This window comes from Drosophila mojavensis, unplaced genomic scaffold (assembly GCF_018153725.1).
Source record: "Drosophila mojavensis isolate 15081-1352.22 unplaced genomic scaffold, ASM1815372v1 contig_19, whole genome shotgun sequence".
Taxonomy (NCBI): domain Eukaryota; kingdom Metazoa; phylum Arthropoda; class Insecta; order Diptera; family Drosophilidae; genus Drosophila; species Drosophila mojavensis.
This window is the reverse complement of record NW_025318726.1, coordinates 6,443,324-6,456,769: the sequence shown is the minus strand read 5'-3', so window position 1 is coordinate 6,456,769 and position 13,446 is coordinate 6,443,324. Positions and strand designations below refer to the sequence as shown.

The following is a 13,446-nucleotide window of genomic DNA, read 5'->3' as shown; positions in this document are numbered from 1 at the left end:
CTTAAAACGGAATGAAAAAGGTGTTAAATCGTAAAGGCGTCGAGTCACTCGCTGTATGCATTCCTGCATGCATTTTCTACTTCGTATTTGCTCAGATTGATGCGTATATACATGCGTAACTCTCGCACTACCTCTTTCTGCTTCCCTACTTATTATTAACTTATTAACTTATTAACTCGCACACACACTCCCACTCCTTCAATTATTTTTTGCTCGGCTGAATATTTTGTCTTAATATACGTAGTAATATATGAGCGCACTCTTTCCCTCAATCCTTTTTCGGTTAGCTTCCATGTTAATCAACATATGTACATGCATATGTACATAGATATGTATATACATACATATATACATATCGTCACATTCCCATCATCGTGTCATCGTGTCTTTATTTTTTGCAAAATTGAGATTTTAATGCAGAACGGTTAGAAAACTTCTGTCTCACATACTGTCACATACATATGTACATATACTAACATACAGTAACATTAACATCCTGTAAAATTAAATTTTTCTACATACGATCATTTTGCGGAAATGCGACGATATGTTTTACCAAATAAATGACATGACGAGCTCTCAATAGTTTCAATTGGGAAAATTATATATGTATTTTGAAACAATTAAAATACACATCCATTGCGCGCTGTGGGGTCGAACCCGAGACTCCTCGGTCGAGCGCCCCACTCTTAGTAAAAACGCCACTTCACTTTTCAAAAGTGTTATGGCAAAACTGAAATGGGTTCATTGCTGCAGAGCAAATCTAAAGTAAACTAACTGCTGAGAACTACGAGTATAATAATTGTTAATTCATTAACGTCGATTGACTTAACGGAATTTAACGAAACTTTCAGCATATGATCTACATATTCTATTGAATATGTGACATATTTTAATAAATGCAAAATCGTCCACTATTAACTGTACCGGCATCTGACCTTCACTGGGAATTCTTGTGAATTAGGAGCCGGCATCCAAAATATAACGAAATTGTATAATAATCATCTAAATATATATTTAAAATTTGGAGACTCTGGCTTTAATGATATAGAAAATATATTTTAATACCTATTTTCGATAAAGTTTTAATCGATAACAAAATAATGGAACTAGTTATCGATTTTTGGAGATAAACTCGATATGCTATGTGTAAATTCGAAGTCTCTAGCTCTTTTATCTTCTGAGATCGGCGCGTTCAAGCATACGGAGAGACGGGTGGACGGACAGACAGACAGACAGGCGGATAGGGCAGCAGAATTGAACTCAGGGTATAATAAACTGCCTGTTACATACATTAAAAAAAAAAAAAAAAAAACATTTTACCCAGATTTCCCATTGAAAATGGGTTCAGGGTATACAAATGTAAAGTCTGTAGCTATCATATATCTGCGTTCAAGCATAGGGACAGCTCATCGCCAAGAATATACATAAACTTCAACGACCATTACACCCACAATTCCCACTTTGAATGGGTTTAGGGTATAAAAAACAAACTTCTTTTGTTGGATAAAAACGTTAAAAGAAACGCATGTCATGTCTCTAATATTGGAAATACCATTTTAGGATATATGATGAAAAATTTGAAATACTTTAGTTATATACAGACCGCTACAAAAAAGGAAAGCTAGGGAGAGGATCCTTCTGAGATCGACGGAAAGCTATCATTATTCAATAATATATACTTATAGGGTCTGCCTGTTGGATACATATTTATAAAAGCACTTAATGGATTTAGGGAATAATAATAGGTAAAATTTTTTAATTTAACGAAGCTCGTCTTTTCTGTTATGCTTTTATTTCTATTAAATTAAACAACTAGAATAATTTTATTTACCGAATGCTTCCAATATGGTATTCGCTTCTAATATTTGTTGTTGAATCCAAGACGAAACATTAGATGTGATGGCACACAAGTATTGTAAAACAAATTTTGTTGACTCTGTCTTTCCAGCTCCAGATTCTCCAGAAATAAGGCATGACTAATTAACATTAAAAAAAAACTTTACATAAATTTATTTCTTGTTTAAAGCATTATAACATTAAAACAAACAACTCAAATATCTATTTATTTGTGAAACTGGACAAATAAAAAACTGCTCGACAAGAAGATACTCTGAACTCTGCAAAGAAATGATATTCCAATCATTTTGCACTCCATCTATATCTATACGCACCTATTAGAACGCGCTTTGCTAACTGTGCAGTAATCAGCGACTGCGCTCGGGCTGCAATGTGGAAAATATTATTATAATCTATTTGTTGAATAATTTCTCTTGGCGGTGGGATATGTTCATGAAAATTTCATCACGTGATCATAATGTGTGTATATTCCAAGGAACAAGTCTCTAGTATTTAAAATACGTTTTCCACAAATTGCAGTTAAAACGGGTGAGGTATCCAAAATCTGTGTATTTATCAAATGTAAATAAAATGCACATAAAATCTGAAATCTCCATGTCTAATAGTGCTCAAATTAGGTTGAACAAGTAAGTGTTCTACTCGAAACTGCTCGACTAGGAGGTACTCTGAGCCCTCGAAGCTGATATTATAATCATAAAATAAGATAAACTTGCAATGTGTATGGTATACATGACTAGTCTCTAGATCCTATATCTTCTGAGATATTGGCCTTCGAACAGACAGAAGAAAAATCGGACAGCTAGGACTAAATCGACTCAGCTCGTCACCCTGATCAAGGATATATATACTTTAACAGGCAAAAGGAAGCCTCGCAGACCCCATAAAATATATATTCCTGATTAGCGCGACGAGTTGAGTCGATACAACCCTATCCGTATGTCCGTCTCGGAAGATATAAGAGGCATATAAGTTTTTTTCAAGTCCATGTATATCACGCTCATATCGAGATTTTTTTCAAAAATCGATAACTTCTCCCGTTATTTTGTTATCGATTAAAGCTCTTATCAGAAATTATTTATATAATTATATCTCCTACACCATTAGAGCTAGAGTCGTCAAATTTTAAATGTAGGTTCATAATTATTTTATATAATTTCGATTGATATTATAATTTACCCTCCCACCCATATATCCACACTCTAACCATTAAATTTGCAATTCAATGTTATAATCACGATCTTAAAGTTTCATGCAGATAGTCCATTTACAAAAAAAAAAGTTATTAAACAATTAAGTTTACACTTCTGCCAATTCAGGTGAAATATGAATTGTTCGAAGGATCTCGTAGCAGAGCAGTCTGAACTAGAGCTTTTTTACTTGTTATGATTAAAACGTCAAAAAAAAAAAAAACAAGTAAGAAAGCTCTAATCGAGACTGCTCGACTACGAGATCCCCTGAACCCTTCGAGCAATAGCTGTTTCAATCATTTTTGGTGTCTCTGCTTACACACTAGACATCTGCATGGATGCATTCAAAAGGCCTATTGAATCATTCATTTTTAAATGAGCACACTTTTTTTTCTGTACAGAATTAAATGAGTACCAGTTAATATTGTACAACATTGTATGTTGACAGTTGATGTACTTACTCAATTTCATGCTGTACAGTACTAAATGAGTACAGTAAAAAATATTGTACAGTGCTTTCACTGTACACTGCTTTAGAGCGCAGTAAACTTACTGTACAGTAATTTATTATTATTTTTATTATATTTATTTTAATGAAGAAGGGCGTACAAAAATTTAGAATGTTATATGCAAGAAAAAGATGGCCAATATTTTAATTATTACAAATTTATTTCAAACAAGTAAGAAGGCTCCAGTCGAAACTGCTCGACTACGAGATACCCTCCAAGCTGATATTCTACTCATTCTGCACTTACTTTATGCACACATGCATACACATGCATCCACACGCATGTAAATCACGCGCTCTGCTGCAATATTATTGCGTTTGCATCATTTTCATTAGTAGGCTTAGCAGAGCAGTTCAAAATATCTTTACAGTTGTTCTCAATCACATTTACTATGGGAAAGAGAAAAAAATTGTACTCATTTAAAAAGAGTACAGCTTTTACTGTCAGTCACTGTAAGTGTGAACAGTATAAAAGTTTTACATAATTTTTTTGATAATTGAATATACTGTACAGCAAGGAATGAGTACAGTATTTTTGAGAACATTTTACTACTGTACAGTACTATGTTTTTGGAAATGAATACATTCATGCAGACCTCTATTACACACACACGCATACACACACATACACATATACATACACGCACACAAGCACCCACGCCTAAACACGCATTGGCTGCAGTGTTGGCTTACTATGGGAACTTAATTGTTTAATAAATTTTATGTGGATGGACTATCTTCATGAAACTTTCAGATTATCAATATAACAAAACAATATGACAATAACATATAAAATTTGGAGACTCTAGCTTTAAAGATGTAGGAGATATAAATTTATTACTGGTTTTCGATAATGTTTTTAATCGATAACAAAATAACGGAGCAATTTATCGATATGCGCGTGCTATACACGGACCTAGGAAAAAAATTTCAAGTCTCTAGCTCTTGTATCTTCTGAGATCGACGCGTTCAAACATACGGACAGACGGACAGAGCAAAATCGACTTAGCTTGTCGCCCTGGTCAAGAATATACAGTGGCGAGCACGTATAGATACATGTTGGCCAAGTCGACGTTAAAATGCCTGTAAAAACATAAAAATTTCATGAATCTCTGAAATTTTGGAATCAGATTAATTTGATATATTTAAGTAAGATGGTAAAATCATTTGTTTCGCTTTTTGATTTTAAATTCAAGTTTTTCAGATGGATACATAAAAAGAGCTATGTATCCACTTTTGCTCGTTTTAAAATTTTTTTTAAATATTTACTATTTTTAATATTTTGTCCAAAGATCTTTAGCTGTGATCACACTAGCAATGCGCTTAGGCATACTCTCCACCACTTTTCCAAAAGAGGCGCTCAACTTCGCCTGGATCCGAGACTAAAACCCCTTCATCGCAGTCGGTGTAGCTTACATTGAGAGCTTTTCTTTAACTAATGCCCAGAAATTTTCATGGGGTTTTGGTCTGGACTTTGAGTAGGCCACTTCATTATCAAAAATTTTTGGTAATCGAGTTAATTCTAGACGATTTTCGCTTTATACTGGGGTTCATTGTCCTGCTGAAACACGACTTCTTCCTCGGGAGACGCACTATTATCCACAAAGTCTGGAAGGTAGACCTTCATAATATTCAGACAGTCTTCCTTAATCATAAGTCCATCGATCTCAACCAGCGGGTAGAGGTTCCACCATGTGAAACAGCCTCATACCATCAGGCACACTCCACTATGCAGAAGTGGATACATAGCTCTTTTTATATATCCATCTGAAAAACTTGAATTTAGAATCAACAAGTAAGAAGGCTCCAGTCGAGACTGCTCGACTAGGAGATACCCTGAACCCTCCAAGCTGATATTCTAATCATTCTGCACTTCTTCTATGCACACATGCATACACATGCACTTATAAGCACGCGCTCTGCTAACTGCGCAGTAAGCAGCGGCTGCGCTTGGGCTGCGCTGCAATGTGGGCAATATTTTGAGAATTTATTCGTTGAATAATATCTTTTGCAGATATACAATGTTAATGAAACTCAGAGCGTAATCATATGGTTAAAATGTGTGTACATTCCAAAGCACAAGTCTCTAGTACTTGAAATACGTTTTTTAGAAATTGGGGGCGAAGGGGGAGCGTGGTATCCAAAATCTGTAAATTACAAAATCTTTGTGTCCATTAACTCTACATACAATGCAAATTTGAAGTCTCCAGGTTTAAAAGTGTTCAAACTAGGCTGAAAAAACCAAGTCGATTTTTCGATTATTCTCGATAAAAAAAGTTATCGGATGAGTTATCGAAAAAATAATGCAAACTCGTACTGCCTATGGTATACACGAGTATGCATGCCAAATTTCAGCTCTCTAGCTCTTATATCTTCTGAGATCCTTTTGCTCATACGGACGGACGGACGGTCGGACGGACGGACGGACAGGGCTATATCGACTCAGCTCGTCGTCCTGATCAAGAATATATATACTTTATGGGGTCTGCGATGATTCCTTTTGCCTGTTACATACTTTTCACAAAATGATTATACCCTGATTTCCCATTTTCAATGGGTTCAGGGTATAAAAAGCGAAACAAATGGTTTTACCATCTTACTTAAATATATCAAATTAATCTAATTCCAAAATTTCAGACAGATTCCTGAAATTTTTATGTTTTTACAGGCATTTTAATGTCGACTTGGCCAACATGTATCCATACGTGCTCGCCACTGTATATACTTTATGGGGTCTGCCACGTCTCCTTCTGCATTTAACAAAACCATTATACCCTGATTTCCCATTTTCAATGGGTACAATAAATATTGTGGCTTGGCAAGTTTTTAAAATAATAATAAATAAGTAATACATATATAATAAACACTAGTTACCTGATTAATTTTTTCTTCAACAATGCTTCTATAGGCAGCTTCAGCTAATGCAAAAACATGGGGATCTAATGACCCCATTTTGGCCATGTGGTATTGCTGAACATAATCCTTAATAAAAATGTTTGATCAAAATAATTAGTTAAGTAATCTTTAGGTTTAGGATTTAAGCAGTGAAATAAAATAAATATACCGGGTTTAATTTACTTTCAAATAAACATGACATTTAAGCAAAGAACACAAACGGACAGGGCTATATGGTTCAGTTCGATCCCGAGACTTTATACCTAATTTTTACTAATTTATTCAATAAAGAATATTATTTCATATAGTTGTCTTCGCGGAATAGAGGTTCGCTAGTGCTTTAGTGGAGATATGCTTAACTGCTTAGCAACAGTTCTAGTCTATATTGCTCGAATATAAGCTATATATCCCCCGAACTCTTCTCCACTTCAGCTTAATAATAACAATATAACGCGTGCATTTTTCAAAACAAAAGTCTCTAGTAGTTGAAATACGTATTTGCAAATTTTCAAGGGAGGCGCGGAGATTGACCATAACAATAATTTTAATTCTATAACATAGACTTGAATCTACCTTATATAACTAATATTTAAACGATAAGAAAAATGTGGAAGTATTTGTCTAATTGATCTAATAAAAAGAAACCCGATCTGCGTGCGCAATACACGGACCTGTGGGTATAAGTGAAAAATATATTTTTCCATCACCATTTTTTAATAATCACTTCCGAAGCCGACCCTACATCTTCCGTTTTGAGTGAAGAACTTGCCGAACGAAAGGAGTACGAAACCATAAAATAGTTATTTGCTAAATTTTGTGTGAAACGCTACCTGCCTGTGGTAGTCCAATATAAAACATAAATAAACTGCCTTGAATAGAAAAAGACCGGTGATGTTTTACTATGTAGTATTATTCAGTTAGAAAAAATACCCATATAGAAAACGATTTTTAAAATAAAAACAACATATTTATTATTATTATTAATTAATCTAAACAGAAATACGTACCTTATTAAAAATATTAATACATTTGTATGGATTTACAGCGATTAATATCGTTCCAGAGTATGTCTAAGCTTATATGTTAAGAGTAACCAATGGTCTAAGTAATTAACTAATTCTTTTTTAAAAATTTAAAAAATATATTATATATAAATAATAAATTTAAATAATAGTAAAATTTTATTTTAGGCTAATGATTAATTTTACCATATTATTAAAAAAACCTAAAATAAATACTTATAATTTATACTGAATACTTATAAATTTATAATTATCAATAAAAATCCGTAATCTTTTTTTCGTAGCTCAACAGTCACGAAGGAAAATAATCTGATTGTACCAAGTCTCAAAACTCAAAACCCAGCAGTTAATATTTATAAAACTTAGCATTTTTTGATAAACTTCTAAATAATTGTATTTAAACAAAGAAAATTACCTACTATATTTTTTTTTCTAAGCTTGGAAAAACTAAATTTTCTATAATTTCTTGATAATCTTTAATGATTGTCCGAAATTCACGATCATTATAGGTGTGGCAAAACGAATATAGATTCAACAGCGTCACTCCATTTCGCATAGACATAGTAGAAAAACTGCAGCGACTTTACAGCTAAACAGTCATCTTGCAAATATACGTATAGGGAACATGGTTGTGCGATGATCAACGCTACTTGCAAGTTGATGTATTTAATAAAATTGAATGAAAAAGGATGCGATCTACATATAATAAAAAAATTATAAAAAAATACACCAAAATGTATATGCAAAAAGTTAGTGAGTCTAGCTCTAAAACTGTAGGATGTATAACTTTATAATTGTATTTCGATAGTCATTTTAAGCGCTAAAAACGGTAATGGTTATCGAGAAACAGACGGCCGCACACATAGACGAACAGGATATAAACGACTCAGCTCCTCGCCATTCGAATGGGTTCAGACTGTACAAATGTACTATATACTATGTAAATGGGCGTATCAGAGTATTTTCTATGTGGCTTCGTTTATATATTTCATGTATATATAAAATAATTAGATTATGAAATAAAGATTGTCAATGTTCTAAAATTTTATTGTTTTAATAGAATAGACATTTCATATTGTAGATTTCACTAAGGCATAAATCGAATTATTTAAAGTTGATTATGAACTTCGTCTTTTTGAATTCCATCAATAGAAAATTACTTTTAGATCTGTAAGGTAATAATAATGGAATGCAATTAATTAGTTTTAAAAGGATACATATATTATATCATTAGAATATCGAAGTCTTAAATTATAGTTTATTCCATCTTCGTCTATTTCGCTTATTGTTGTCATGTCAGCAACACTATTGTTTGAAGTAGTCGCCATTTTTTCTGAAACAAAAGTAATAAATAAATAATTTAATTAAATTTTCAATGTTAAAGTCTTTCACTATAAAACTATAAAAATTTAACGTTGTTGTCCGTATAAACGCCAAGATATCTCTCTAAAGATATAAGAGCTAGAGACATTTTACATGTATTCTTCCCATTTATTTTTTAACGAGAATAGTCGGTATCAACGTCCTTCCTCTCGCTGGCAACCAATATTCATCCAACATACTAAAAACTTTTGATGGCCGCAGAGTAATCGCTATTCGGTTTGAAATATAACAAGTAAGAAAACTCTTGTCGAGAATGCTCTACCTGAACCCAACTAATAAAAATGCCCATTTAGTATGGCTAAAATTTCAATTTAAAAATATAAATGAAATACAAAACTCACTTAATAAAATATAAAAATATTTTCAAACAACTAAAAAATTAAATGGAATGGACGGACGAACAGACGGACAGACATGTCTGTCTGTCGACACGAGTATACGAGTATACATGTCTGTCTGTCGACACTAGAGAGCTCAAATTTGGCATGCATACATACTCCTGTATACCATAGGCCGTACGAGTTTGCATTATTTTTTCGATAACTCATCCGATAACTTTTTTATCGAGAATAATCGAAAAATCGACTTGGTTTTTTCAGCCTAGTTTGAACACTTAAATTTGCGTAGTAAAATCAGTTGATTTTTGCTGCTTTTATAGTTATTTCCATAGTATTCCTTATTTGTAAGAAAATTGACAATTGGTTTTCTGTTTTTTCCTATCTTTTTACTAATTTTATGGTAGCATAGTCCAGATCCAAAGTATGCTTCAATCTTTGATTTTCAACCCAAGATAAAACTGGCGAGTGTAATTGACAAAATAAGCAAGACAATTACAATTGCATTTGGGGCGCTAATCTGATGACGAAAAATGAGTGCACGCACTCTTTGCGAAAATAAAGAAGAATAGAACTCCTCGCGATAGAGGAGGTTATTCGTAACTTAACTATCCAAATTTGAGGCTCTAGCTATTATACTTTAGGAGATATCAACTTTTGCGGTTTGTCAGGCCCCCTGTGCACACTGGTTCCGCTTGTATGAAGCAGTGGCCATAATTACTTTTTACAGAGATAGAGGGCTGAAATTTTGCACCAATGTTAATATAAAATAATGTTTATATCTGGCGTTGATTCCCAGCAAAAAAAAAAAAAATAATAATAATAATAATATAAAAAAATAAATATATAAAAAAAATGCTGGTATCAGTTTATTAAATATTTTAATGATTACAAATTAAAAATATATACTTAAAAAATAATAACAATTGGATAATACAAAATAAATAATAATAACATCAAATTAAAATGAATTGTCTAATAATTCATGCACAGATGGTAATAAAATCGACTTATCTCTCTTGGGGAGCTGTCTTTGACCTGTTATAAATTCGCAATGAACAGAAGTGCCTAGCGCAAAAATTTAAATAAAACAATCCGATTCAAATTAAAACATCGTTAAAATAATACAAAATGGACAGTACGGCACATATCTACAAACATTTATAACTCAACAGCACAATCAAAACAACAAAGCATTCACATAACCTTAAAAAATTCTAAATTTGAGGCTATGTTCTGCGAATTTTACCACGAAGCCTGGCAGATTCTGGCAGCTAAATTTAAAAGTTTTATAATCTTAAAAAATCAATAAATACCACAAAAAAAGTCGCTAGAGGGGGTGAAGGGGGATCACAATTAAAACTTTACCTGAAAATCATTAATATAGACGACAAAACACATATGGAGACACTGACAAAACAAACGATTTATTAGTAAATATAATGATTTTAAACACGTTTTTAAACACGTAAAATAAAATAACATACCTTTCTTTCCAATATTCATTTTGATTTCAATCGTTAACGTGACGCGCAGTGTAAATGTAATACTATATAGGAAATATATATAGCAGCCGCTCCGCTGTCGGCGTCATCGTCAGCGCAAGAGCGCGGCTTAAGCTTAAGCCAATATTATTAAAGTTTAAGACATTTTTCTGTATAAAGAATTCCACTCGTTTCAACATTTTACATGGCGACCGTGAAAGGGATCAACAAGATTGAAGTCCTTACGTCAATCTAATTACCATCAGTGTGCGGAATCAATTTGATAAATGTGAAAACATAAAAAACAAAAAAGATTCAAAGGAGCTATAACAACTTCAACTAACAAGATGGGCCAACAACGTGCCCTCTGTGACTGTTCTACCTAGCCATGCACCGCAGCTCCTCAATCAGACTGTCGAAGCAGCATAATTATTCAACCAGCTATGACTGACGCAGAGGCAGACTGCCTCCGCAACATTGTATGGAACAGCGGCAGTAAACTATGACTAAAGCCTGTGTGAAGACCTGCACCAGCCAAGTCCAGCGCAACTAGCTATGCCGAGACGACTAGAGCAACAGAAACCGATAGCGGTACATAGAGCGCGCAACGCCAGAAAAACTGGGACCGGTAGCGTTTTACACCATACACTTAACTATTATAAAACAATCACAAATAATAAAATTAATAATTTTGTAATACTGAGCGATATTCAAATTGCCTGGAAGACAAGGAATACCAATGAGTTTGTCAAGTAGGAAGTAGAGATGCCAACTATCGATGGTGGGCCAACGATTGTGAACGATAGTAATTTCCAAACTATCGATAGCGGTCGATAGTACCATCGATTGTGGTCGATATTCGCAAAAAAAAGTGATTCTTAGCCTTAAAAATTTGAACACTTCAATTTTGTGAAATTACATTTTAAGATATAAAGCTAAAGCCTAAAAACTATTAAGTTATATTAAGTTTTTATTGTAGTGATTGATTTTTTTTTGTCTGTAAATAAGCGTCTTTCACTAACACAATAAAAAAGACTCAGACAGAAACTGAGCGAGACAGTTATTTCAGTGTTCGTTTCGCTCAAATCAAGCACTGATCGTTTGCTTGAGTTAAATGAATTGAAATAAGAAATAAGAGGTTAGAGTTTTTGCAATGCGTTGTCAAAATAATTTTGCCCTCTACTGTATGTATGTATGTATTTGCATGCACACGAAGATCATTTTTGTTGAGTGTTTTAGTCAAACTGTCTTTTGCTGAGAGCCTTTGTGTAAGCGAAAATCGTATTACTCTTTACGCGACACTCATTTGAGATCGTCACACCAATGAGTCAATGCGAAGCACTTGAAAAAACCGAATCAAAACAAGACAAAGAGAGCCGCTCATAGCGAGATTGTGTCTGCCCAATCTTTTCGGTTATGTTATGAAGAAGAGCATATTCGAAAAAACGATCAACCATCATTTGCTATGATACTAGCTATGATACAAAATTAAGAAAAATTATAATTATTAATCACGCACCTTTGACGATATTATCGTCCACTATCGAGACATTGAACCATCAATAGTTCAGTCGCTCGATGGTGTCCGACCATCAATAGTGACGATAGTGCCACCGATAGTTTGACACCTTTAGTAGGAACTAATAAGTTAAGCAAAGATTATAAGAGACTGCTCGACTACGAGATCCCCTGAACCCTTCGAGCAATAGTTATTTCAATCATTTTTCGCGTCGTTCTGCTTACACAAGAAACACGCACACACATACACACAAACAGCCAAGCACAAAACCGCATGAGCTGCAGTGTGCGCTTACTATGAGAAATGAATTGTTTAATAACTTTTCTAGTGGATGTACTTCTATCATGAAACTTTTAGATTATGATTATAACATAGATATGCATGCATTTGTCAAAGCAAAAGTCTCTAGTATTTGAAATACGCCCTTTACAAAGGTGTGGGTGGGGCGTAACTTTCAGCAAAAATCGAAATTATATAAAATACATATAAGTCTACATATAAAATTTGGAAGCTAGCTCTAAAGGTGTAGGAGTTATAATTAAAAAACTAGCTTTCGATAAGGATTTAATTCGATAAAAAATATCGGGAGTAGTTATCGATATTTAGAGACTCGATATGCGCGTGATATACACGGACCTAGGAAAAAAATTTCAAGTCTCTACCTCTTATATCTTCTGAGATCGACGCGTTCAAACATACGGACAGGGCCAAATCAACTCAGCTCGTCGGCCTGATCAAGAATATATATGCTTTGTGGGGTCTGCCACGCCTCCTTCTGCCTGTTACATACATTTCAACAAAACCACTATACCCTGATTTCCCGTTGAATATGGGTTCAGGGTATAAAAATAAAATGGATGGGTTTCTCCAAAAAGTTAATTAACCACGCACTGTTGAAGCAATTTCAATTCTATTTATTAAAAAATTTATATAATGAATTTTAAACGCCGCAATTCTAAGGGAACCTTTGATTATAGCACATCAGATTTGAACAAGAATTTTACGTATGAAAAGGCAAAGAGAATATTAAAATTAAAATGTAGGATGTATGGAAATATTTTAAAAAATGTTTGACGTGTGGAAAGGTATAATCAAAAGCCCAATAACCACAATACCTTTTTTATCATTTTCTATTCCACAATTTTTACATCATTAAATTTAGTAAAATAACTAATTTATGTTATTTAAAATTAACCGAATTTTAAAGAGTTCTAATTGCTTAAAACATCGAATAGGCCGAGTTACAGTTGTTT

The 13,446-nt window shown here is 33.4% G+C and overlaps 1 protein-coding gene across 8 annotated transcripts in view; it reads right to left on the bottom strand.

The window, feature by feature from the left end:
• Nucleotides 1–13,446, bottom strand: part of LOC26527348 (unconventional myosin-VIIa) — a 146,950-nt gene that overhangs the window by 120,423 nt on the left and 13,081 nt on the right. For 6 of the 8 annotated variants that reach the window (XM_044007792.1, XM_044007794.1, XM_044007797.1 and 3 more), the window contains exons 1-5: nucleotides 10,678–10,711; nucleotides 8,690–8,805; nucleotides 7,458–7,520; nucleotides 6,430–6,537; nucleotides 1,835–1,979 (exon numbers count right to left, since the gene is read on the bottom strand). In XM_044007792.1, coding sequence (XP_043863727.1) covers nucleotides 1,835–1,979; nucleotides 6,430–6,537; nucleotides 7,458–7,520; nucleotides 8,690–8,805; nucleotides 10,678–10,696 — 451 coding nt within the window. In that variant the 5' untranslated portion in view covers nucleotides 10,697–10,711. Of the gene's footprint in view, nucleotides 1–1,834; nucleotides 1,980–6,429; nucleotides 6,538–7,457; nucleotides 7,521–8,689; nucleotides 8,806–10,677; nucleotides 10,712–13,446 lie in introns of those variants that run through there. The other 2 variants (XM_044007793.1, XM_044007795.1) reach the window with 2 other exon arrangements.